At 34.7% G+C, this 26,299-nt stretch overlaps 11 protein-coding genes and 1 non-coding gene across 12 annotated transcripts; 9 read left to right on the top strand and 3 right to left on the bottom strand.

The window, feature by feature from the left end:
- Positions 1 to 3,766: 3,766 nt before the first annotated feature.
- Positions 3,767 to 4,886, top strand: RO3G_14823 (uncharacterized protein; the record flags this gene model as incomplete). Its single annotated transcript, XM_067669407.1, has 3 exons — positions 3,767 to 4,019; positions 4,071 to 4,184; positions 4,243 to 4,886. 3 exons carry the CDS (start codon positions 3,767 to 3,769, stop codon positions 4,884 to 4,886), a joined length of 1,011 nt encoding a protein of 336 aa, XP_067525508.1.
- An 85-nt stretch (positions 4,887 to 4,971) lies between these two features.
- Positions 4,972 to 6,451, bottom strand: RO3G_14822 (uncharacterized protein; the record flags this gene model as incomplete). The annotated part of the gene is made up of 2 exons (XM_067669406.1): positions 4,972 to 6,247; positions 6,393 to 6,451. 2 exons carry the CDS (start codon positions 6,449 to 6,451, stop codon positions 4,972 to 4,974), a joined length of 1,335 nt encoding a protein of 444 aa, XP_067525507.1.
- A 693-nt stretch (positions 6,452 to 7,144) lies between these two features.
- RO3G_14821 (uncharacterized protein) lies at positions 7,145 to 7,631 on the bottom strand (the record flags this gene model as incomplete). The annotated part of the gene is made up of 3 exons (XM_067669405.1): positions 7,145 to 7,292; positions 7,352 to 7,451; positions 7,502 to 7,631. 3 exons carry the CDS (start codon positions 7,629 to 7,631, stop codon positions 7,145 to 7,147), a joined length of 378 nt encoding a protein of 125 aa, XP_067525506.1.
- A 664-nt stretch (positions 7,632 to 8,295) lies between these two features.
- On the top strand, positions 8,296 to 8,367 carry RO3G_19184. Its single transcript has one exon. It is a non-coding gene; the product is annotated as a tRNA-Glu (tRNA).
- A 99-nt stretch (positions 8,368 to 8,466) lies between these two features.
- RO3G_14820 (uncharacterized protein) lies at positions 8,467 to 8,756 on the top strand (the record flags this gene model as incomplete). Its single annotated transcript, XM_067669404.1, has 2 exons — positions 8,467 to 8,599; positions 8,740 to 8,756. The coding sequence occupies 2 exons, from the start codon at positions 8,467 to 8,469 to the stop codon at positions 8,754 to 8,756; spliced, it is 150 nt and encodes a 49-aa protein (XP_067525505.1).
- A 224-nt stretch (positions 8,757 to 8,980) lies between these two features.
- On the top strand, positions 8,981 to 9,862 carry RO3G_14819 (uncharacterized protein; the record flags this gene model as incomplete). The annotated part of the gene is made up of 2 exons (XM_067669403.1): positions 8,981 to 9,171; positions 9,244 to 9,862. 2 exons carry the CDS (start codon positions 8,981 to 8,983, stop codon positions 9,860 to 9,862), a joined length of 810 nt encoding a protein of 269 aa, XP_067525504.1.
- A 1,205-nt stretch (positions 9,863 to 11,067) lies between these two features.
- RO3G_14818 (uncharacterized protein) lies at positions 11,068 to 15,994 on the top strand (the record flags this gene model as incomplete). Its single annotated transcript, XM_067669402.1, has 5 exons — positions 11,068 to 11,088; positions 11,154 to 11,197; positions 11,251 to 11,629; positions 11,691 to 11,966; positions 12,017 to 15,994. The coding sequence occupies 5 exons, from the start codon at positions 11,068 to 11,070 to the stop codon at positions 15,992 to 15,994; spliced, it is 4,698 nt and encodes a 1,565-aa protein (XP_067525503.1).
- A 539-nt stretch (positions 15,995 to 16,533) lies between these two features.
- On the top strand, positions 16,534 to 16,789 carry RO3G_14817 (40S ribosomal eS26 domain-containing protein; the record flags this gene model as incomplete). The annotated part of the gene is made up of 2 exons (XM_067669401.1): positions 16,534 to 16,719; positions 16,772 to 16,789. 2 exons carry the CDS (start codon positions 16,534 to 16,536, stop codon positions 16,787 to 16,789), a joined length of 204 nt encoding a protein of 67 aa, XP_067525502.1.
- A 1,883-nt stretch (positions 16,790 to 18,672) lies between these two features.
- RO3G_14816 (uncharacterized protein) lies at positions 18,673 to 21,074 on the top strand (the record flags this gene model as incomplete). The annotated part of the gene is made up of 4 exons (XM_067669400.1): positions 18,673 to 18,719; positions 18,773 to 18,794; positions 18,941 to 19,759; positions 19,809 to 21,074. 4 exons carry the CDS (start codon positions 18,673 to 18,675, stop codon positions 21,072 to 21,074), a joined length of 2,154 nt encoding a protein of 717 aa, XP_067525501.1.
- Positions 21,075 to 21,656: 582 nt separating this feature from the next.
- Positions 21,657 to 22,392, top strand: RO3G_14815 (uncharacterized protein; the record flags this gene model as incomplete). The annotated part of the gene is made up of 3 exons (XM_067669399.1): positions 21,657 to 21,715; positions 21,772 to 22,328; positions 22,370 to 22,392. The coding sequence occupies 3 exons, from the start codon at positions 21,657 to 21,659 to the stop codon at positions 22,390 to 22,392; spliced, it is 639 nt and encodes a 212-aa protein (XP_067525500.1).
- A 385-nt stretch (positions 22,393 to 22,777) lies between these two features.
- Positions 22,778 to 23,848, bottom strand: RO3G_14814 (uncharacterized protein; the record flags this gene model as incomplete). The annotated part of the gene is made up of 1 exon (XM_067669398.1): positions 22,778 to 23,848. One exon carries the CDS (start codon positions 23,846 to 23,848, stop codon positions 22,778 to 22,780), a length of 1,071 nt encoding a protein of 356 aa, XP_067525499.1.
- A 1,533-nt stretch (positions 23,849 to 25,381) lies between these two features.
- RO3G_14813 (60S ribosomal protein uL23) lies at positions 25,382 to 26,173 on the top strand (the record flags this gene model as incomplete). The annotated part of the gene is made up of 3 exons (XM_067669397.1): positions 25,382 to 25,397; positions 25,693 to 26,102; positions 26,159 to 26,173. 3 exons carry the CDS (start codon positions 25,382 to 25,384, stop codon positions 26,171 to 26,173), a joined length of 441 nt encoding a protein of 146 aa, XP_067525498.1.
- Positions 26,174 to 26,299: the final 126 nt, after the last annotated feature.

Genomic DNA, 26,299 nt, shown 5'->3' with positions numbered 1-26,299 from the left:
CATTCCGTTCGATTGCACTATTTTTTTTTTTTTTTTTTTTTTTTTTATAAGCTTTGCTATTTTAAATAAAGAGGCTGAAAAAACCTATTTTGGTCTTCATGGGCAAGTGTAGACTGCTACTTTTAATTCAGTTAGACATCAATGTTAATTTAGGGCTTATATACGACTTCTCCATTGATGTACTGTGAAACATTTAAAAATAACATCATGACACTAAACAACGCTTTTTAGTGTTTCGTTGGATCAAGCGGGAAAATAAAAAAAAATCGACAGTGAAATCATACAAAAAAAAAAAGAGCTCTCCGTCCCATAAACTTGATGAGTGCTTGAAAATGATACCTGTTATGAGTAGGAATAGCTTATGATATTTAAAACATCCTAGTATAATTACGATTATAACTATTCCTTTCTGCAGCTTTTCAAGCAAGATTCATATAGTGCTTTCCTAAATAACTGAAGCCGTCTTGTGCAAATGTATATCCTTGTTTCTTAAAACAGACGACTTTTTATAGCGAGGGCTGAGATGGCTTTTTTTTTTCGTTTTGGCTGCCTCTTTTTTTTTTTTTTTTTGAAAATACATGTCCCATTTTTGTCCTTTCAGTATGGGTGTCATATAGTACCCTACAGTAGGTTTTTCGTATTGATAGACTAATGATGACTGCAAGAATTCTCTTACCTGAGCAGACCACATTGTATTTCATCTTGGAAAAAAATGCAATTCTGTGTATCATCATCAATGACGCGTGCACGCATCATTGCTCTCTTTCTTGCTTGAAAGGTGGATCAATTTATTGATACCAAGTATGTTTGTTTCTAAACAGCCATTGATTTATTTATTATAGCAAGCACATTACTTACGCCGTACTCTTTTTAGGCTCTACTGTTTTTGAAACAGGTAATTAATTACTTTTGTATTAAGAAGTAGAAAACAAAAGAGGCAATTCATACCAAAACAAAGAAAACAGGCAAAGATCAATTTGTATTGGTGTATTGTTCCTACTTGTGTTAACTTTATTCTTTTTCAAATACAACTGTAGGCTTGATAAAGTGATAATATTCATAAAAAAAATACATGATTTTGATTCCTCTTGCTCACTTGGCAATGGTTCAATCATGAAGTCCTACAGTACACTACAGTAGTGCGTTTGCATGCATGTTTTTGTCGTGCTTCCATTAACTTAAAGATAATGGCACTAGGTTAGTGAGAAATTCTTTTTCTTCATTCTTAAAGTATTATGTTGATCAAGGTAAAGTAACAAAAAAAGACACCAAAAGGTCAAACAACAAAAGTAAGCAGCCTTTTGTTAACCCCATTTTTATTTTATTTTATACTACTTGTTTGTGAAAATAAATATTCAAATATGTAAAATGTATAGGATAACCTGAAACGGTCAATCGAGGCCAACACTTTTTTTAAGATCAAGATAATATCCAAAGAGGATAAGTTGAATGAGTACAAGCTGGTGGTAAACTATTATTAAGATACTTTTGATCTGAGCAAGACCAAGCTCATAAGATCCTTGAGCGTAATAATACGCTATCCTGTTTTTCTTCAGCTAACTGACACCGATTTTTAGAATGTTTTAACAGAAGACGATTCCAAGCGCAGGAAGATATAAGAAATCAGGAAGAGTAACTGGTTTTCTCTGTGTATTTAAAGAGTTAAGAGAAGATCTCTTTATTATTTGTTTCATCATCCTACAAGGAATTAGGAAATTTTTACATGTTCAAACCAACATTCGTTTTTTTTTTTCAAGTCAATCTATTTTAATAGTCTTTAGTCTTCATTTCACTTATTATTTAGCACAGTAAAAAGAGATTTGATGTTTTTCTGGAGATTATCAAAGTAGTTCAGACCTTTTTTATCAATATACAGCATTCTTTCCCATAATTGATATCATTACCTCGTATATTCCGTCGTTCTTTATATTTATCATAACCTCAATAAACTCTAATTGTTTAACAATGAATCGAAAGGATACGACATAAAAAATGGGACATGTATTTTCAAAAAAAAAAAAAAAAAAAAAGAGGCAGCCAAAACGAAGAAAAAAAGTCATCTCAGCCCTCGCAATAAAAAGTCGTCTGTTTTAAGAAACAAGGACATTCATTTGTATAAGATGGCTTCAGGTATTTAGGAAAGCACTATATGAATCTTGCTTGAAAAGCTGCTGATTGAAGAAGGAGATGCGAAAAGCTGCAGAAAGGAATGGGTTGGCCCCGGAAGCACTGTAATATTATCCTGCTCTCCATTAACAAAATACGTTTTACCAAGTTAATTTTGAAGCAAGATGTCTTATTCCAGTGTCTTGCTCCCATATATTTCCATATGCACATATAATAAATATATTTTATAATTTCAGCAGGTTACATTGCAATAAGATGCAAAAAAAATACACTTCACGCACCCTTTTCTTCTTTTTCATTATTATTATGATCATCAAGCAAATTAAAGAAATATGGTTGTCAAATATAATAGGATGGGTAAGTTTTAAAAAAAAAGCTCCCAAATCCAAATCTAAATGACAAGCAGGGTTACTTTTTGGCTTGGTCTTGTAGCTTTTATCCACAAATTATATTAAATTGGAAAAGAAAAAGGTACGTACACTTTCTCTCGTATATAATAATAACACATAAAAAAAGTGTACAAGGATTATCAATTGATTTCTTGTATTATAACATACTGGGCTTCTTTTGTTACTCGGTAAACAAAATAAAATAGAAAAAACCTTTATTTAATAGTACTCTCTAGATATTCAACATCTCATTTTATTTTAGTCAAGAAATAAAAGAAGAATGTAAGAATAAGAAAACAATATATAACAGTTATAGTTTATAAATCGAATTAGATAAAAGAAGGAATGACTTGAATGAAAACCTGGTTCGAATAAATGATGTGGTATTCGCTATTCATGCTTTTTTTATTTCTACATTTACACTCTTTCAAACCTTTTATTATAAAGTAAATACAGTTAAATGGATGAATCTACCACTAATAATAATAATAATAGAAAGATAATTCACAAAGATTGTCTAAAATTGCAAAATATTTTTTAATCACATCCATTGGCGGTATATTCTTTATGTTCACCTTAGTCAGATACAGTGAAAGCTACATGTGGATTGATTTAATATATTACATGAGCTATGTAAAGCTATTTATTAGTTTTATAAAATATATCCCTCAGGTACAAAACTACTTGTATAAGCTCATAGTAACGGCAGTAATAGGTTTGGATTAACTTTAAACGTCAATCAACCATTGGATGGTGTATACACAATATTTTACTGGTAATTCATATAATAAAAACAAGAGTGTTAATTGCGTTAAAAAATCCTCCTAGGATTTTATAGGTGGTATATTGTCTATTGTACAGTTAGTTCTAGATGCGTTTATCAGTGGAGACTGGAGCGGGGTATCTGGAGTAGGTTTATTCAATCTGCATATATCCCAATAATGGTATTAAAACTCGCTTTATAATTAGGATCCTGTCAAATTGTGAATAGAAAAAAAAAAAAAAAAAAAAAAAAGCTCGCTTTTATGTAAATACTTATCATCTTATTTAGAGGGCTTGGGTTATTGTCTATTATATTTGATATCATCTTTATGTTACAACATTATGTTTGGTTTAAAAATCATACAGATGATGAACTACAATTAAAACTAATGGAAGAGCATGAACAACATGAAGATTAGTGTAACTCAATAAAAAATCTGCTTCCTTTTTTTTTTTTCTTTTTTTTTCTTTCGCCTTCTTTATCTCTAATGTCAATATTTCAAAGAATTAAAAGTTGGATAACGGTGATTGTCTTCACCTTTGCTTTCACTTTTCCAAAAGCAACATATATCCAAAAAGTCATTGACTATTTGCAAATCATATTCTTTAGACAAAGATCAGATTGGATCCATGAAGAATCTCGTGGTTATTGGATTGCTGAAGACTTGAAATACAATACAAAAAAGGAAGCTATAGCTGATCGTATTATGGAAGCTAATGTCATCTTCTTTTGGATACCAGGTAAAAATTAAAAATAATAATAATAAAAAAAAGGCTAATTATTATTATCAGGTGGTGGCTTCCGTTTTGACCCAAGTCGATTATATGTTCCTACGTTTGCTAACTGGATAAGAGCGTTAGAAGCAGAGAAAGGGGTGAAAAGTATGATGTTTGTCGCAAATTATAGTAAGATTTGATAAACTGGTGTCTTTTTGCATTTCTCAAGCTCATGTTTTTTCCTTAGGACGCGGACGAGGTCATTTATTTCCCTCTGCTATAAAAGAGATCGCAGAGACATACAACTGGTTGATTCATACACTTCAAATAGACCCAAGCAAAATTATAATTGGAGCAGATGATGCAGGTGTTGCTGTTGCTTTAGATACACTCATGTTAAAGATACCATCTGATCTTAAGCCAACTGCCATGATTTGTGCATCTCCTTATACTGGACTTGAAGCAGGTGGCGATTCATGGAGGAACAATCTCGGTAAAGATTTCTTGACTGAAAAATCAATTGAACACATGGAAAACAATTATATTAAACCAGAACAAGAGAATGAAGATGAAGACGATTACACCATTCCTGTATCAAAGTATGAAGATGACCTCTCTCCTTTTAGCTATCTCAACAGCACGGTGCCTATGGGATCCTTTTTACCTAATCGCATGCTCATCTTTTTAGGTGGCCAGGAGGTCTTGTTGGATGAAGGCGGTTCCTTGGCTTCTAAAGCGAGAGAGGGTGGTATTCAGGTCGTTGTTGCTCAGGAGCCTACTGGTATTCACCTGTGGTCTATGCTTCCTGATGTGCTTTGTAAAGAGGACTATGTCAAACAGAATAGCATTGATAGACTTGTCGAATTCGTTGCAGGAATTTTACGTAAATAAATCCCACCATTTGTTTAAAAATTGTTGTCTATATTATCCCCTTTCTATGCTCTAATGCAAAGCTTAAAAGAAGACATTTTTATTATTATTTCTCTATCGATTTCTTTAGTTGTTTAAGTCTATATTTCTCTTTTTTGACTGCATCAGTCTCAGATAGTGGTCGTTCAAGCAATCTCCTGTATTTTGTCGTGTTGATATACTTGCCTTCTCCTAATAAAATTTTTGACCAACCATCATTTGTTTGTTCCATGTAATCCAATATTGAAACTGTTTCATTATTTGAAACGATTGGTATCTGTTCGACGCTTTTCATACATTCTTTATACAATAGTCCTTTGATCGCGTTGGAATCCCAAAGCTGTGAAAAATGAGAATGTGTGACAACAGGCGCTGTAAGCCGAGGTTGAACAGAAGATGATTGTGAGTTTTTGGAAATGTCATAGATCCACTTGATATTTTGTATTTCACAATCATACAACATCAGCGGTATACCGCTTGCTAGTGGATAATCAGGTCGAGCTGGAATCTTGTCAATATTCAATAAATCCTGAATGATTGCTGGGTGCTCTAATCGCTGTCCCACCAAAAACAAAACGGACATAATATATCGCACTTGATGCCACAAAAATCCAGTGCCTTTTAACTTGACCTCATAAAAATCTTGTTCAACCGGATTAATCTCAAACGATATTATCTCTCGTGTATAATGTTGCAGGTTTCGAGCAGCATCCAACAGACAAAAGTTTCTAAAATCATGTGAACCAATCATATATGAAGCTGCCTCTCTCATTCTTTCTATATCTTGTCCTTCTTTCTTGAAGAAATATTTATAAGTCCTAGAAAGACAATCAAACCGAGCATTAAATGTTGTTGCAACAGGTGCCCATGCCAAAATGCGAATATCCTCAGGTAAAAAACTGTTAATCATATTGATATAGGGTAAATCGCGATCGTCTCCATGTTCTTTTATCAATTTTCGTTGTGTACTTCTTACGTCTAATGCAATCACTTGACCAAGACCACTCACTCCCTTATCGGTGCGTCCGCCTCGACTGTAGTTACATTCTTCAGGACTTGTGATCAAACTACATTTCTGTAAAGCTTTAAAAATTTCTCCTTCCACCGTAGGTATGTTTTTTTCTTTCAAATGTGCAAATCCACAATAATTCCATCCAAGATAAGCCACCTTCAAAGCTATTCTTCGTTGTCCATACTGTGAAATGTCAAATGGGCGTCTTGATTTATCTTTGACAGCTGGGCTTTGTTGATTGAGTTCATGTTCGAGTTGTTCTATTCTTTTAATTAACTGTGGGCGAGTTAATTGGTCATATTTTGTAAACAACCGAGGATTGCGAGTTAATCTAAACAAACCACAAAGATCTGAAAGAAAAGACTTCATACATGAAAACAATGTCAAAGTTAGAAACACTAAAGTAGGTCTAAAAACGACCAAGCCGTCACAGATGGCGCGGGCAATCTATTTCCCCGTGAAATAGACTCTTTAACACACTTGTAAAAGATGACAGCCAATGGGCAGTAATGTAATTGCCGTATCCCAACTTCATATCCTTACTTATCTTTATCTCATTCTTGCTTATCACATTTTTGTCTATCCAATTTTCTTGGTTCCTGTCTGGTTATTTCTTCTCTCTCTCCTCCTGGCTTGAAACAACAACTCATCACAACGTCTTTTACTTGATTACTATTGCTGCTATACAACAAGAATAACAATTGCTAATTGATTATAATTTTATTAATAGTGCTACGCTCCAAAGATAATCATTGTATAGCAATCAAGAGCTATTAGATATTGATAGTGTGACATTTCAAAAAATAAAAAAAGGCTATAAAATTCAATGAGACTTAAAAAGTTACATTTTTATTCAATATTATAATATCTGGTATTTATGAAGGTTTAATTCAATCCTTTTCAAGATACTTTAATTAATTATAGCTTTAGATCTAGTATGAATCAATTTAATATAAAGATCTGTTCCTGGTTATGCAAGTGTACTGTTTTATAATTATTTCTCAAATAGATCTATTTTTCATTTATGTCTCATTGCATCAGAAGTTATATTAAAACAACTTGTATTGAGTTAAAAGAGTGGAATTAGTTATGACCAAATAATAGAGAAAAGACTGTAATAAATCTTTGTAAAGCATTCACTACTCTGATTTCTTATAAATTGAATGTGAATCATGTTTAAAGTATGTTGGGATAAGACAGATATATATTTTTTAAAAATAAATAAGTTTTATTTTGAGCGTTGTAGAGGCCTGCTTCTACACTCAAATGCCTTCAACGTTTGTTGTTTATTCAACAACTTTTGGCGTTCATAAATGATCGCTTTGTTGTTGAAGGGTATAGTGTCTACAATTATTTTTTGTAGACTCTTGTTAGCACTAATAGTAAATTTTAGTATGTTTCTTATATTCACTGTTTTGTTTTATCTGTATTTTACCTGATAAACTGCTCTAGGTCTTCACGATTTGTGGAAAGACCTGCATGATCCAGAGTCACCAGACACACCTTGCTGTTGTTGTTTATAAAACGAAGCATGTCTGATAGACAGTTATAATTCTGAATATTATCTTAAAATGTTTGCTTTTACCTTGAGTGTTGCCGTTTCCAAGCACTTCTTCTTGCTTTTTGTCTCTAGAATCTAGGACATCGCTTGCACTGCAAGAGTATGAGACAAACACTTGATCAACAAGCGATCTGCTTCTTAAGCAGTCGGACATAAGCTGCAGTAATCTCATTCGTGTCTATTTTTCTTCTTTGTCCCTTGACTTTCTTACATAGCCAATCACACTATATTCTTCCTTCTTCAAGCTCTTAATATAATTCTGATATTCTTCAAGGTAAGAAACAACGTTTTTCAAGGTGTCAACTGTAATAAAACACAATAATTAATAAAATACATGCTTTTTACAAATTAAAGTCATAACTTGCCCAAGTAGTCTTCCTTCAAGACACACAAGCCTCGTACTTGTGTCTTTTCCCCCGTACTATGTATGATATTCGGCGCTTGTAATATGAAAACAGTAAAAAGCCAATAGCTGACAGCAATTGTTTATCAAGTAAGAAAAAAAAAAAAGAGAAACGCATAATTTAAATTATGTCGTCTGACAATTAATTGTACAGTCTGACGTAGACTGGGCTGAGATCAATAATAAAATAATTATAGACCAAACACGACAAGCACAAAGGGATCGAACAATAAGTATTTGTTTCCTATACAAGATTCCAAAGATAGAATTTAAAAGCTGCAAATTGGAAAAAAAAATCCTCCTTTCTTTACCCAAACAATGCTAAAATAAAAGATATCCGTGCATGAATGATGACGTCAGCAGTCACGTGACTTAATGCTACACAATTTTTTGTAATATCAATAAAAATGTGTAGTCCTCAATGGTCCAGTGGCTAGGATCTGTCGCTTTCACCGACATGGCCGGGGTTCGATTCCCCGTTGGGGAAATATCTTTTATTTTTTGTCTGCTTACGTAATAAACTGTCACGGGCATTTAAACTTACTTAAGTTTGACTGATTGTTTTCCTTTTTGCTTTTAAAAAAAAATGGGTCCGAGAAAACCTGAAGTCGAGTTTATTTCACTTCCTTCGAGAGACAAATTGTTAGACAATCCACCAAAGGAAGCCTACGATTCTCTTGCACGACTTGCTAACAATGCCTTAAAAAGTGGACCTTTCAGTATAACATTTGATAAAAAACCCCCTCATATCGCGTGTACAGGAGACGTCCGTGATTTTTTGAGTTACGCACCGTAAATGATACGAGTGGAAAAGAATAAAAAAAGGGTGACAACGTGAATTAATCCTTTATTTTATCAGGTTTTGGTGGCCTGTAAATTGACAGCTATATATACAAGAATAAGGGGAAAGTACTTATTTTCTTATGTTTAACGGATAGGAAAATCCTTCAAATGAAGATACTAGATATATTAGAAAGGATGGAAAAAGAAATCCAGGTTAATTCATTAAAAAAGAAAGAATTTTATATATTAAAAAAATACAAATAGATATTGGAATTGTAAAAGATCAACAGCAATTAGAATCATTTGCTGAAAACATAATGTATCTATGTCTTGGTTATTATTTCTTTAAGAAAGATAAATATGCCGAATATGCAATATCATTATTAGAAATCTTTTTTATAAACGAAAAAACACGTATGAACCCCAATTTAACTTATGCACAATTTATTAGAGGCTCTCAAAATACAACAAAGACAGGGCGTGGTGAAGGCATTGTTAGTGCCAGAGCGTAATCAAGTTAATCCTTCTTTTTATTATAAAGTACTCAAAGGATCTTTCTTTTTTATTTATTTATTTATAGTTTATGTAGAGTTGTAAATGTTTTGCCTGTTTTATATTTATTCCCAGGTTATCATGCAATTAGTCAACATATCATCCATTGGTTTTCTTGTTATTCTCAATGGCTCATAGAAAGTCCAGTGGCTGATCAAGCTTCAAAAGCGAAAAACAATATTCACACATGGTACATGGCTCATGTTATTTCTGTTCAGCATTTTTTGTATCCATCATCCTTACAGCTTACCAATTATATCAAGGAGTTTTTTGAAAAAAGCTTGCCAGAGCAGATTGATAAAAAGACTGGAAATCAACCACTGGAATCAAAAAGGGCACAACCTTTTCATTATTTGGCATTTAATATGCATGCCATTTTATTCATTGCTGAACTTGCAAGGTCTATTGGCATAGATGTATACCATTTAAAAAGAGATTATCTTCATTTAGCTGCAATTTACTTTACCAAGTTTGAACAAACAAAGCCAGGGATTGATATTACAGAAGCAGCTAGATGTGTTGATATTATTTCCAAAAGGATTTGTGTTGATGGTTGCTGTAGTAGATTTGTCGAGTATTGTAAACACTCAAAGTACGCTGAAAAGATCAGTGGGCCAAAGAATGTCATATGTTCACTCTGGCTTTAAGACATACAATAATGATTTTATAATAAGAAAGTATTAGACGAGAGGTAACATTGACTTTACAATCAACGGAATACAAATAAATCTTTCTCTTTATCTCTGTTATACTATAAGCTTCAATTGCTTTTATTTTTTTATTCTTAGTTAATAAACTTGTCAATTGATATTCATTTTTTCGAATTGAGTCCAATCGTGTATCATAGAACATAACTAAAAATCATGTCATTTAACTTTGTGCCTTAGAATTGTTTGTATGAGTCATGTATGAAGCGAATAGGGAAAAAAGAAAAAAAAAAAAAATAGATTTATCAGCAATGTCTTATGATTCACATGTAATAATAGAAAATTGAGAATACATGCTTATAAGATCAATTTATTGATAAAACAATACCTTTAAGAATATATTTTAAAACCTTTTTTTTAATTAAAGCATTAAAACAGATAGTGACTACAGCTTACTCTACTCTCCCCTAAGCAAATGAGAAATTATGACTGAATAACACAAGGAAACAATAGGGCTTTATTTGGTATCACAGTAGTGTTGTTTATGTACACAAGGCAGATCAATCATTTAATAGTAACACTTCATAAAGCATTGAATTATATAATTCTTTATAATGTTTTGCTCAGTAAAAGATAGCAAGTATGATTTGATATAGAAAATACACGGTATCAATTGACCTATTTTCATCCACATGTTTCATATAAAGTTTACTTTTTTTTTTTTTTTTTTTTTTTTTTTTTTTTTTTGTACCGCAGTTATTTATCATAACACAAATGTCCTAAAATATATTGAACAATAGAAAAAAGAAACATAAAGTTAATTAGATAAATTTTTTTTGAATTTTCAGCAAGAATTATCAAAAGCATTGTCATTTCACGTAATCAAGAGGATAGTATATGAATTACTCAAGAGCTTACGTGTCCCTTTTTCGCCGCAGTCAAGTAACACAAATGGCGAATGATCATGATTTTGGTTTAAGCAGATCCTCATTGATGTTCTTGATGTTAAACAAGAATTAAACTCTATCTTTTTGTCCGAATAGCGGCAGTAAAAAAAAAAAAAAAAATGAAAAAGATATTCCAGAAAAAGAAATTACAAACCATTTTGGAATATCAATGAGTATCGGTTCGCTGAGATAAATAATTCAATCTAAATTTTTTTTTTTTAAAATTCTTTTCTTCTCTCTTTATTACTAATAGACACAATGCTAAATTGTGGTTTATCTGTAAGCATTCTTCTTCCTTTTTCCTTGCTTGAAACATAAAACAATAACTTATTATTTACATATAGCAACCATGGATAGACAATGATTTTGCTCCTTGTTTTAGAGAATTGTAAGCTAAAGAAGGGAATTGGGCTAAAAAATTTTAACTTTTTTATTATGCAGAGTGATTGATGGACTAGTTCCTATCACCTTTCTTGCTGGGTCGATGATTGGCATCCTATTTGCTTCAATCAAATATTATAAATCTAAAAACCGAGGTTATGAGCCACTTTTAAAGAGTTCTCATTTGCCTACCACAAACAATTATGGTTCAGCTATTAGACCAGATAGCGCATCTGATGATACTGTTACTATGGATATACCCATCAGTTCTAATCGTTGGTCATTATTCAACCTGTCTCGATTCCTTTTCTCTTTTATTCAATTCGTTCTTTACCTTTTCGCTCTCCACAAGATTCATCAGGGCAAGTACAGATCAGGAGAGAATGAAGGATCAGAACTAGAGATAACAATAGCTTATATGGCTCATGCTGCTTTCTGGGTAAGTACAAGAAATGGATGTAAAGAAGATGGGCTGGTTAACAAAGTATGTATGATTTTAGATTTATGGATTTATTCTTTCAATTATAAATATCTATCTTTCTGCAAATTACAGTCCATTAGCAAATACTATTTGTAATCATCTCAATATACTCTATGCTGCTGATTTCTTGATTGGTTGTGTCAACACAAGATCTTTTTATGTTTTGAAATTAGAATACGAGTCCGTCTTGGGATATAAACTTTCAGTCTGGACAACTTTGATTAGCTTTGTCTTGATTGTTTTGATTATCAACGAAACTAGAAATGCTCCTTCAAAACCTATCATTACAGAATCAGTAAAGAAGAAAAGAGAAATGGTTAATATCTTTACTTATTGTCTAAATAGGGTCGTGTCTTGTCTACCGAGAACTGGGCTTCACTTTACTCCAAATTCATGTTTAGTTGGGTGAATGTGATGATGAAGGAAGGATATCGCCGTACCTTGAACGATGATGATCTGGTTGAATTACCATCCGACAATCGTGCCAAACATGCTTTATCCAATTTTAGAGAACACAAGAAATCCAAGAGTATCGTCTCAACCCTACTTCGTACTTTTAAAATTCCTCTTTTCATTCAACTTCTTTATTGTGTTTCCTGGTGTATCCTCTTGTTTGGTCCTCCCTTCTTTTTGAACAAGATCATTACCTACATTGAAAACCCTCATGGTGAACCTGTATCAACCGCCTTCTTTTATGTCCTTGGCTTATTTGTTACCAATTCGGCTCAATCCCTTTTCCTCCAACAGGGTCTTTACATCGGTCGTGTGCTTGGTATTCGCATTCAGTCCATTGTTATCGGTGAGGTATTTTCAAAATCTTTACGTCGTCGTGACCAAAGTAATGCCGAAGAAGATTCGACTGGAGTTGTTGATGAAAAGAAGAGTAATGTGAACAACTTGCTTTCGGTCGATGCTCAAAAAGTGGCAGAAATCTCTGCCTACATCTTTTACATTTACTCTTATCCTATCCAGATTATTATCAGTATCTGCAGTTTATACAAACTTTTGGGTAATGCTGCCCTTTGGGGTGTCCTTGTCATGGTGCTTTGTCAGCCGATTACTTATTACATCAGTCGACGCTTTGAAAAACTTCATGAATCTGTCATGTCTGCCACCGACAAGCGACTGAAGCTCATGAACGAGCTGTTGTCTGCCATTCGTATTGTCAAGTTTTTTGCTTGGGAAAGTGAATTCAAGAAGCGTATTATTAAGGCGAGAGATGATGAGCTGAGCGCTATTCGTTCACGTTTGATGATGTTTATGTGGATCTTGAACGCATGGTTTGTTATCCCTATTGCTATCATGGTCACTGTGTTTTATGTCTACACCGAATCCAATAGCTTGAATGCCTCGGTTGCCTTCACTGCCTTGGCTCTCTTCAATACCTTCCGTGGTGCTCTTGATGAGTTCCCTATGATGATCTCCTTGACCCTTCAGGCGAATGTCTCTGTGAAGCGTATCGAAAACTTTTTGGATGAGGATGAAGTTGATCCGGTGAATGAAAACGATGCGAATGGTACCATGATTGGATTTGTTAATGATGCTACCTTTAGCTGGGAGAGTAAGCCTACAGAGGGTGTCTGCAAACCTGCGATCAAGAACCTCAACCTTTCTTTCCCCGTTGGAAAATTGTCGATCGTGTGTGGTCCTACTGGATCCGGCAAGACCACTTTACTGGCCAGTTTGTTGGGTGAAACCTATCGTCTGTCCGGTCAAGCTATCCTTCCCCGTATTGTCCCTAACAGATCAAGCCCCTTGGGCGGTGCTGTCTCTGGTATTGCCTATGTTGCTCAAACCGCTTGGTTGCAAAACTGCAGTATTCGTGACAATATTCTCTTTGGATTGCCTTTTGATGAAGAACGTTATGAGAATGTGCTGTACATGACCGCCTTGACGCGTGATTTAGAGATACTTGAATTTGGAGATGCGACTGAAGTGGGTGAAAAGGGCATCACCTTGAGTGGTGGACAGAAACAGCGTGTGGCTATCGCACGTGCAGTCTATTCTCAGGCAACAACAGTCATATTGGATGATTGTCTTAGTGCTGTTGACGCTCATACTGCCAAGCATTTGTACGAACACTGTCTGTCAGGTGATTTGATGAAGGATCGTACCGTGATCTTGGTCACGCATCATGTCGGTCTTTGCTTGAACGGTGCTGCTTATGTAGTTGCTCTCAAGGATGGTGAAGTCGCTGGTGCAGGAACACCCAAACAGGTATTGAAATCTGGTGTGCTTGGTGAAGAGCTTTCGAATGCAGAGGAAGAAAAAACTGAAGGTTTGGAAGAGAGCGCTGTGGATGGCCCTATTCCTACTGTTCCTAAGACAGTGAATAAGAAGGCGACTGCTAAAGATGGTGGTAAGCTCACTCAAGATGAAGTTCGTGCTGAAGGTGGTGTACCAATGGTTGTTTATAAAACTTATATTAATGCCTCTGGTGGTTATTTCTTTTGGGTCATTCTACTTCTTTTATTCTGTGTTGCTCAAGCTACAGTACTTGGTCAAGATTACTGGATTAAAGTATGGTCTGCTGCATATGGAAAGCAAGAACCTGTTTCTAATGCAACTGCTGCTGTTTCTGCCAATGTCTTTTCTGGCCATCCCATCTCTACATCTGGTCAAGGCGCAAGTCTTTTGAACTTTTATGTTCAACCTACTGCTCAAGTAGCATTTGAAGCTCTTCAACCGGAAGAATCTGTAGATGTTACTTATTATTTAGGCATTTACTTTGTCATTGGTATGATTGCTATGGTCATGAACTCTCTTCGTGTATTTATCCTTTTCACTGGTACCTTGAATGCTTCACGTCGTATTCATAAACAATTATTGGATCGTATCCTGCGAGCCAAGGTTCGCTTTTATGACACTACACCTTTGGGCCGTATCGTGAATCGATTTTCGTCTGATTTGGCCACCATCGATCAAGAAGTAGGTCCTTCACTTTCTTTCTTGATTTATTCTATGGTTGCCACTTTATGTGTCGTCATTTTGGTATCTTGTGTCACTCCTACCTTCCTTATTCCTGGTGTAGTTATCGCTGGTCTATTCTGTATGATTGGTTCCTACTATTTGGAAACATCACGCGATATGAAACGTCTTAACTCTGTCTCTCGCAGTCCTATCTATGTGCAATTCAATGAAAGTGTTGCTGGTGTTACCACCATCCGTGCCTTTGGTAGTCAGCAAAGATTTATTAATGAAAACTATGCAAAGATTGATAGCAACAACAGACCGTTTATCTGGATGTGGGCCACCAACCGATGGCTCCATTGTCGTGTGGATGTTCTCGGCGCCTTTGTTGGCTTCTGTACAGGTTTTGTACTTGTGTTGGCACGAGATTGGATTGATCCTGGATTAGCCGGTCTTTCCCTCAGTTACTCACTTACTTTTACACATCACGTCCTGTGGGTTGTTCGTAATTATGCCATGAACGAAATGAATATGAATGCGATTGAGCGAGTTCATGAATATCTTGATGTTGAAGAAGAACCACCTACGGAGATTCCCGAAACTGCACCGGGTCCTCACTGGCCAGAGAATGGTAGTGTCGAAGTCAAGGATTTAGTCATGCAATACGCACCTGAGAATCCACCAGTCCTTCGTCAGGTCTCCTTCAAGGTCAACCCTCGTGAAAAGATTGGTATCGTGGGTCGTACGGGCTCTGGTAAATCCACCCTGGCTCTTTCTCTCTTCCGTTTCATGGAACCTACAAGTGGTGCGATTTATATTGATGGCGTTGATATTCACAAGATTGGTCTCAACGTCCTTCGTTCTCGTCTTACCATCATCCCTCAAGACCCTGTCCTTTTCTCAGGCACACTTCGCAGTAACCTCGATCCATTCGGTCAGCATGATGATGTCGAACTCTGGGCTTCCTTGAAGCGTGCTCATCTAATTGACGATGAAAATCAACAAGGAGAAAATCAAATCTCACTTGATTCACCTGTTACTGAAAATGGATCCAATTGGTCTCAAGGCCAAAGACAGTTGATTGCCTTGGCTCGTGCCCTTGTTAAGAAATCATCCCTTATTATTTTAGATGAAGCCACATCTTCTGTTGATTTTGATACAGATCACAAAATCCAAGAAACAATTCGAACAGAATTCTCTGATTCTGCTTTGCTCTGTATTGCTCATCGTATTCGTACAGTTGCAGATTATGATCGTATTTTAGTATTGGATCATGGAAAAGTGATGGAATATGATACACCTTATACATTAATGACCAAAGAAGGTGGTATTTTCAACCAAATGTGTATTCGTTCTGGTGAATTTAACGAATTATTAACTATCGCAAAGAGAAAACATGAAGGCAAACATTAAATTGCTACTTAGACGTTATTCCCCTTTTTTCATTTGTATTTTTGAATAAAAAAAAAATTCAATTTCCGAATATTTCGAATTGTGAAAATGGATTATCAAATCCACCAGGAAGTTTCCCTTTCTCTAATAAAACAGTATGGTAAGTTGACAGATACAACAAAAAAAAAAAAGAGAGAGAGGGAGACGAAATGAAATGGGTTCAGTTTGCTTTTGATGGATATAGAATTATAATGGATGGATGGAATAAGATAATGGATGGTTCAGCAAAAGATACAACATGTTGATGATTAACTTGCCACCATGGATAGGGGAAAATGCAATTGAACCTTTTTTCATTTCACACTTTCTTTTTTTTTTTTTTTTTTTTTTTTTTTTTCAATGAGACATTAAAGTTAAATTCAAACTATTCATAGACCTGTAAAAGAAGAAATAACGGACGTAACAAGCACGGACGTGGCCACACCAAGTTTGTTCGTTGTATCAACTGCTACCGTTGCGTTCCCAAGGACAAGGCCATCAAGCGTTTCACTATCCGTAACATGGTAAAAACTGCTGCTGTTCGTGATCTTCAAGAAGCCTCCATCTATGAGGAATATGCTATTCCCAAGTTGTATGTTAAGCTTCACTACTGTATCTCTTGTGCTATTCACGCCCGTGTTGTCCGTGTTCGTTCTGCTGTCGACCGTCGCAACCGTCTTCCTCCTCCTAGATTTAGATTCCAAAAGGTAATCACAAGGATCGTATAAAACCACAAAATATTAACTTGCGTTATGATAGGCCGCTAACAAGGCTTAAGTTTCTTGTATTTTAAATAAAAGGAGTTGAAATGACTGTGTAAATGTATACAAGGAAAAAAAAATCGTTGAATATGTGTATTTTATATGTGTATATATGCTTTGAATACTGTGACATGAGCTTTGTTAATAAAGAATTCAAATGATCATCTCTATTGTTTGGATTGAAGGTATTTTGCTGCCTCTGCCGCAGTATAATATATATTGGACTCAATAGGACTTAGTGTAATAGTCTATGATATTTTATAGTTGAATGTTGAGACTAAAATGTTAAATACGCCTGGAGTTATTTGAAGGATAGAAGATAGTCATTCTGATATGTCAACCATTTTTATACTCTATTATTTTCTTTCAATAATAAAATGTTTCATATTGTCCTTTTTTATTTATTTTTTTTCCTTTTACGTAGAAAAGTGTAAGTTAAGTCGAGTGTATATTGAATGGCTGACATTTTGATACTTGTATGAAAACAATCCCCCCCCAATAGCTGACACCTATAATGGATCAAGTAAGTAAAAAAAAAAAGAAGAGAAACGAATGACTTGGAATGAGCCCTGGATTATATCGTCTGACATAGGCTGGACCGAGATCAAATAAGAGAGTAATGAATAAAGGCATCACTGATGACTAAATCCGACAACGGGAGAAATAAAAAATAAAATTTAGGAAACTGTATTATTCATTTGATTGATGTTCCTGAACTTGACAACTTAATTCTTGTTTTTAAGAATTATTCTTTTAACCTTATAAGGTATATAATAAAAACCTATGCATCACCTTCTTAGTGCATTGGATCTCTTTTACGTACTCATGTAAATAAAGGAAGAAAAAAAAAAGTATCTGATACTAGCGTTGGTATTCCACTACAAATTCATTTCCTCTAATTTTAGCATAATTGTTTTTCATATCATCATGCAAAATATGAACATAAAGCGCTTAAATGTTAACCATGCTTACAAATCAGATTGAAACATTTATTAGTAAAAATAAGCTCAGTTGAGACAGCGATCTGTATTGCTTATAATCGAATAATGATATCTAGTATTTCATCCGTAGCTCTTTACACAATTCTATATATAATAGCATATAGACCCGTTATCTTCCCCCTCGTTCTCTTAAAGTGTATTCAGTAGCCTGCATGGACAGTGAGTCATTAGTCTGGGGCCTATAAACAATCTCCGCAGTAGATAAAAAATCATGCAGCACGCAATACTTGCTATATCTTTACTGTGTATTCACTTTAAAATAGGATGAATAGGGACGTTTTTATTCAAGTCGAAAAAGAAGATTTAACTGGTATTATTAAAGCTATTATTTGTCCTTTACTTGGAAGCCATTTTTTTTTTTTTTTTTTTTAAAAAAAAATTCTGATTCATTGATGGAAGAAACTCTTTTATATAAACTGTTCTGGTTTTTAGTATAGCGGTATTGGACTATAAACTAAATTACTGACGATAAAGGAGTATTTAAACTGTTCTCATAAAATCTCTGTGGAATTGATAGAATTCTAATTTAGTAAAGCATGAGAAAAAAAAATAATGCCTCCTTCTAAATTGATTACTTCTTAAACAGGATAATCAAGATGAAAAAATGCGCATGGGGCACAGTTTGTCAAAAATATCTGAGAAAAAAAAATATGTCTTTTCTAACTTTTATAAAGAATCCATTTTTGGTGACATAATTCATAAAATGAAGCAAATTGTACTTCCTCATTTCTAATTAGGGTACTCAACTCCATCTTTGTAAAAAAAAAAGTGAAACTTGTTGTGCCTAAGATGTACCATCTCTAACTCCGATATTTGTGGGGGAGAATAAAGTTATCTTTTTTAAAACACAGTTTTTTTTTTTCCTTCTTTTTCTTTCCCCCACTTACATTAAAAAAACATGACTGAACATGCTGAACATAAAAGACAGCGTGTGAGCAAGGCTTGGTAATATAAGAATTAATAACTTATATTAAATGACTATTGACTTTTCTTATCAGTGAACAATGTCGCAAAAAGAAAGTAAAATGCGATGGTACTTCACCACTTTGCACTAATTGCATTTCGCTCGGAATTCAGTGTTCCTATAAAGAATCAACCAAAAAAGTATGAAGATAAACGCCAGATATGAAAATCTACTGTTCATATTAATACATTATTTTACATAGAGAGGACCACCTAAAGGATACATTGAAGCTATTGAAGGCAGATTGCATAGATTGGAAGCATTACTTGGAAGTATTGTTCAAGAAGACGACCCTCGTTCGCAAGCCATACTTGCTGAATTAAATGCACCACTAGAAACAGCTTATGGTGAATTAGTTAGACCAAGACCAATGCGTAGAGAAACATTATCAGAAGAGGACGAACGGCTGATGATTAAACAAGACTTGAATGATGACAGCCCTTTGTCTTTTACCAAACCTGACGAATTGAATAATAACGACGATGCTAATAATTCAGACAATATTGATGAAAGTGGACAGTTGCGTTACTATGGCAAAACATCTGGCTTTTACATGTTGAGAGCCAATAAAAACCTGCAAGATAAACTATTGCATTTCAATTCAAAAAAACGCCGACAGAGTCAATCCTCATCTTCATCTTCGCTCATCGTAGATCCATTCGAAATGCCACCAAAGGATTTAAGCGAACATTTGCTTGATTTGTACTTTAACAATTTCTATGTTCTTTTACCTATCGTTCACAAAAAGTCATTTATGCAATCATGGAATAAGAATCAAGTACCACATCTTTTATTAAATGCCATCTATGCAGTCGCTTCTCGTGTATCCTCTGATCCCCGTGTTAGAGCAGATCTTTCAAAACCTGAAACAGCTGGAGACGTGTTCTTTGAGAGAGCACGATTGTTACTTGATTTGGAATGGGATAGCTTCAAGTTATACACTGTACAATCTTTGCTATTGATGAGTAGTCATCAAAATGGTGCTTTAAAAACAACAAGAGGCTGGCTCTACAGTGGCATGGTAATTCATTTTTTAGACACATCCTATTCATATTAATCTTTATTGATAGGCTATCAGAATGTCACAAAATTTAGGTCTTCATCGTAATTGTGATGGTTGGAATATAACAGAAGCAGAAAAAGAAGAACGAAAACGCTTATTCTATAGCTGTTTTGTTATCGATAGACTGGCTTGTGCTATGCATGGAAGATCTCCAATGATTGACGATAGAGATTATGACACACCTTATCCTTCAGAAAGTGATGAAGACGATGTACATCGTGTTCCTCGTGTTATGGAAAATTTTCACTATTTGATCAAGATTTGTGAAATATTAGGAGAAGTCATTCGTGATCTTTATATGGTCAAAGGTAGAAAACACTTGTCATTGATGCCAACACCAGACAGTATAGTGTCAGTGCTAGATAAAAAGTTGAATAAATGGATGGCTAAGCTACCACCCAACTTACAATATAGACCACCCAATACTCGACTTAACGAGCAAGCACCTGCACCCACATTAGAATTATGTCAATTGCACATGGCATTCTATACAACCCTCATACTCACTCACCGACCTTTCATTCCTGGTCCTGCAAAGACCGTTTCGTCTTCTGTATTTCCTTCAGCATCCATTTGTACTTTTGCTGCCAACAAGATCTTGGACATTACCGAATCGCTACTGATCGACTCTAGATTGACAAATGTGAATAATTATTCTTTGTTCTTTATGTTTACAGCTGGTATCATCTTTATCTATAATGCATCCTCGTCTGATTCTATGTTTGCATTTGAAGCCAAGATTAGTATCAATAAAATCATGCGTGCAATGGATGAAGTCGAAAAGACCTGGATTACCTCTGCTAGACACTGTAATATCTTGGGCGCGCTGGCCGGGCTGCGAGATATTGATTTGGAATGTGTTGACGAAAGTTATACACGCTCTCAACAAAACAAACAGCATAAACCAGATATGTCGATCGCTGTTCCCAATTCACCTGAGATTGGTTTAGAGCAAATGGAAGAAAAGTATTATGTGGACAATAGTAGCGGAAGTACCAACACATCTCTACATGATAGTAATCCATCCTCTGAAGAAACACATAATACCTATAGAATTCCACTACAACAACAGGAATCATTTGATCCAAATGCTACAGCATTTTGGGAAGTTCCAATGTCGTTTGATATTGATGAATGGAATAGTTATTTTAATAATCAAAAAGGCGTACAAACAGCAAGTGATGGATCCATCATGCTACGTCCAGATTTGCCTGCATGCAACTACAGCACTAATAATACATCTAACCAAACAAACATTCCACCAGAATGTTAATAATCATCTTAATTCTTTTTCTTAATAAAAACATACTTTAATTCATACAAATACTTTTATAACAAAAGCTTATCATCTTCTTTCTATGAAAATAAGATGAAATCATGTAAAAGAGAGAGAGAAAAAGGATATATGAGTCTCAATGTAGCACATAATATAGTATTCACTAATTTTCTTTTATAGCTTGGACATGTAAGGTTGAAATTATCCTGTGTACTTTTCCAGTAGTCGTTCTACAATTATTCATTCATGATGGAATTATCATACTCTATTTTGAGTTTTTTAGATGGGTTGTAATATCGTCTCTTCTAATCTTTATATATAAAAAAAAAAAACGAATTTTTGAAAGAGAAATTCGAGTTTACAGTGCTTTGTTATCAATTTAGATAATTAGATATTCTACTTCATTTCAATTTTTTTTTTCCTGCGATAATTGGCTGTCAATCAAGAATTTGTAGTCCTTTGTATATACCTAAAGGAGTTTGCATTTTTATTGGCAGAAAATTTTTTTTTTTTTTTTGCTTGTCAATTTTATTGAAAAAGAAAAACTTTTTTTTTAATTTTATTTAATATCTTTGATCGATGGAAAAGTGGCAAGGCTCATTTGCACAATCTCAACTAGAAAAGTTTGGCTGGTCCAAGTAAGTGGAAGAAGATATTGTTATTAACCAACAAGAGTCTTACATTGATATTAAAGAGGTGAAGGTCTCGGTAAAAATAAGCACGGAAGTGCTAAACATATTAGCGTTTCTGTCAAGAACGACAAGAAGGGTGTGGGTGTTAACCAAGGACAGTGGGAATTTGCTTGGTGGGACCATTTATACAATAAGAGCGCTAGCTCAGTCACAGTCGAAAAGGACGAAACAAAAGGTGAAGTGAAGGTAGCTACAAAAGTGAAGGCCAAAGATCGTCGATCGACAACTGGTATTATCTCTACACAGCGTCCCACTGGAAAATCAGTAGAAGAGGAAAAGAAACCAGTGGGTACAATGAATGCTGTGGCAGAGGAACGTAATTTGATGGACAGTGTCAAGGATGTTCACGGAAGTATTGCACAAAGGTTAGCAAATGCTTCACTTTATAATACATTTGTCAAGAGTGCCACCTCAACACCCAAGGAAGGAAACAGCTCAGAGAACGATGAAGATGATGAATTGAAGGATTACTCAATCAAGGTCACTGATGCTGAGTTATTTGCAGCATGTGAAGGACGTACGGCAAGAAAGGGTGGAAGAGGCTTGGTTGATCAGACGGGTAAATTTAAGAGAGTGATGCAAGACTATGTCATCTCCAAGGAAGAAGAAGACGCATTAATTGATACCAAAAAACGAAAATATTCTGAAGAAGAAACAAAAGACAAGAAGTCTAAAAAGCAAAAGAAAGACAAGAAGGAAAAAAAGGAAAAAAAGGAGAAGAAGGAAAAGAAGGAAAAGAAGAGCAAAAAAGAAAAGAAGAGCAAAAAGGAAAAGAAGGAAAAGAGTTGAAAATGTAATATATTTTATTAGATATAGTGTATAATAATGTACACTTTACAATTTTGTAATACACACAATACCTTCATAGAAGTCATTCATAAAGAAGCTATTTATTTTTTATAATGAAATAATAATTCAAAGAGAGAGAGAAAAAGAACGCGAAAGAAATAGGGTATATAAATGAGTGGCATTTTTTTTGTTTTTGTTTTTGCTTTAGTTTTACAATGATTATCTCAAACAAACAACTTTTTCTTCTGGTTCATGCTTTAGGTATTCATCATCAGAAAACAGATCCCAAAACATGAGTGTTTCATCAGCAGCACCAGTAACAAGTGTGCTTCCATCATAACTCATAGACATGTATAACACACGCGATTGATGACCAGAGAGTGTACCAACTTTTTCCATTTTATCTGCTTTCCAAATATGAACTTGATTTGATTCACTCACAAGTGGATTTGCATAGCCGTGACTTGATATAATCTCATCAGTCTTTTTGGACCAAATCAGGTTACATACTTGTGAGCCAGTGTCATGAGAGGATATCAGGTTACCCGTTATTGTATTCCATTGTTTAATCGTCTTATCCGCTGTACCCCCACCACTCACCAAGACACCTCGCTTATGCGGACTCCAACTAACAGCCTTGATGGCTGCCGTATGCTGAGTGAATCGATGCAAAATGATGTTTTCATGTGAATCCCAAATCATCAAGTTATTATCATTCCCTCCCGAGGCAAGTGCACTACCATCTGAGTTCCATTTTAATCCACATATTTCATGCGTGTGTCCTGTTAGTCTTCTAAAATAAGCTTCATTGGATCGAACGTCATGATGGTAAATTGCATGGTCTCTTCCTCCACTACTAAGTATATTTGATGCCCAAGCTAAACTACTCACTCTGGATTTATGTGTTGTCCAGGTACGTATCTTTTCTGAACTAACTGCATCAAAAAGTAAAACGCGTCCTTCTTTTGTACCAATGGCCAGATAATGACCCACAGAGGACCAATTGACGGAGGTGATGAGTTCTGATGTTGGCAAGCTACACAACTGAGTGACCTTACTCGTATTCGCATTCCACAAATAAACAACGGATCCTAATCCAACCGCTAAACAATCATTATGACCCCAATCAACTAGGTTTAAATAAAAGTCGTCATGTAAATCAGGCGCATCCAATACTTTGATAGGTGAAGAAGGAAAGCGTCTTTTATAATCATTAGAGAGTAATATACGACGACCTGCTTCACTTATAGGCGATGTCTGAAATCTTGATGCGATGGGTGATTCAAACATATTTACACATGTTGATGTTGGCGTTATTATGACTGATGTTGCTATTGGTGCTGTTGTTGGCATCGTAGTTGCTGTAGATGTTTCTACAATTAATTCAAATGGATTGGAAAATGAGCTGTTGTTACTACTATTGATACTATTACTATTACTATGAAGTGATGATATTGAAGATGAGGATGCAAAATGATCGTTATTATTATTATTATTATTATTATTATTGTCCCTTGTTGGTTGTAATGTTCTTCCGTGTATACTTTCTGTATTTGAAACAAATTCATCTGCAGCGTTCGGATCATCCAATACTTCTGCACGAAAATAAGCTGTGATTCTCTTTGATTCTTTTTGTTCTACTACTTCTGTTGGCTTCCTTATTGAATCGTCAAATTCTTTGGTTAAATTGCGTCCTTGAGAAGGTAGAATAAACCTTTATATTTATTTTCAGTAATCGAATGGGTTTCTTTTTACAACATTTGATTTACCTATCTATGCTTGTTTGGTATCTTTTTCTTCCAAAAGGGAAGGAGGAAAATAAGACTTTATGTCCTTGACCCCGGGGTGTCCCTGGATCGTCTAATTCCTCTTTAACCAACCCTTCATGGGTATAAATTGGCTCTTGTTGTCTTTCATTATCTTCTATTGGACGTGCTTGCCTTTGACTTCAATGATCCTGGAAGACCTGACTCTCATATGAACATGGTTTATCAAATATTAACAAAGAAAAAGGACAAGCAAACAATAGATTATAGAGAAGGATTATTCTATTTTTTTTCTTCGTTCTTTTCTGTTTTTTTAGGGATATTACAATATATTAATATATACACAGCCAACTGACAAGAATTAGTTGTAACAGAAAAAAAAAAAAAGTTAAAAAAAAACGTTACTCAAAATACCGTAACTTAGCGGAATATAAATGTAAGTGTGACGCGAAAACAGCTGTCTTTTTTTTTAGTAGATTTGTGATGCATTTATCACATACTTAATTTGGAGCAAAAGGAAATTATATGATATAGCGTAAAGCTCCCTTTGTATGTAGAAATTGTATAAACAGTATTTTCAAGTTAAATGATTGTGATTTAAAGCTTTGCTTTCTGGGTTATATAAATTACTTATCATTAAATGTCAGCAATAAACGCTTATGCCAGACAAAAACACAAGTGTACCAGTGAACTGTTAAAATATTGTAATGTTTTTCATCTTTTATATAATTTGGCTATACCTAACCATTAATGAAATACTTCAATTATTGTACTATGATGAATAGATTGCCTTTTTCTTTATAAAAAGCTTCTATTAATTTAAGCATAATGAATTTTAAAGCTTTATTGTATATTTTCAGCAACATGTTTTATATTAAAAATATTTTTCGGTGATTAAAAATGTGCACGTCGGTTGGTTCGGTCCGGAAACTGTTATTTTTTGAAGAAGGAGATGAGAGTGGAGGTGGGGCACGGAGGAGATTTCTGGTGGGTGAATGATAAAGAAACTTTTTGAAAGAAGCCATTAGTTTCCCTCTCTCCTCTTTAAACGTCAAAGATGCCTGCAAACTCAGGTAGCGTAAGAAAAAAAATAAACAGAAAAAGAGAGGATTACTTGAGAATAAAGATTACAACATATCAGAAAAGAGATGGATGGATAGCAATATCGTTGGATAGAAACAATTAAAAAACGATCAAGTCATTATGCGGAATTGTCAGCGCTTTTTTTTTTTTTTTTTTTTTGAGACAAAAGCATCAGGCAACATGACCAGCAACGCAAAGATACGCTTTATTCTCAAGGAACTATTTTCTCTCTATTTCTGCATAGACATGTATGTGAGATAAAAAAGGCTAATGTTCTTTAATTAGCTCCCAAGGCTAAGGCTCAAGCCGCCAAGAAGGCCGCTCTTAAGGGTGTCCACGGAAAGTCTGTCCGCAAGGTCCGTACTACCACTCATTTCCACCGCCCCAAGACTTTGGTCTTGAAGCGTGCCCCCAAGTATGCTCGCAAGTCTGTTGCCCATGCTCCTCGTATGGATCAATACCGTATTGTTCGCCAACCTCTCAACACCGAAACTGCCATGAAGAAGATTGAAGAACACAACACTTTGACTTTCCTCGTCGATGTTAAGGCCAACAAGCACCAAATCAAGGATGCTGTCAAGAGACTTTATGACGTTGAAGTTGCTGCTGTCAACACTTTGATTACCACCTCTGGTAACAAGAAGGCTTTCGTTCGTTTGACTGCTGACGTTGACGCTCTTGATGTTGCTAACAAGGCAAGTAAAATGTGATTGATGCATTGAGTTGATACTAATTGTCTTTACTTTTATAGATTGGTTTCATTTAAATGATTGTTTAAACACTATTAATAAAAAGAGAGAAAAAAAAGCAACTCTGAATTATATTCTTATCTTTTTTGTATATGAAGGATAGCCACGAGCGTTTATTAAATTCGTTGTGATTAACTAAGCTA

The sequence above is a fragment of the Rhizopus delemar genome, genomic scaffold, assembly GCF_000149305.1.
Source record: "Rhizopus delemar RA 99-880 supercont3.15 genomic scaffold, whole genome shotgun sequence".
In the NCBI taxonomy this organism is placed as follows: domain Eukaryota; kingdom Fungi; phylum Mucoromycota; class Mucoromycetes; order Mucorales; family Rhizopodaceae; genus Rhizopus; species Rhizopus delemar.
The sequence above is the reverse complement of the archived record's forward strand: the minus strand, read 5'-3'. Positions and strand labels throughout refer to the sequence as shown.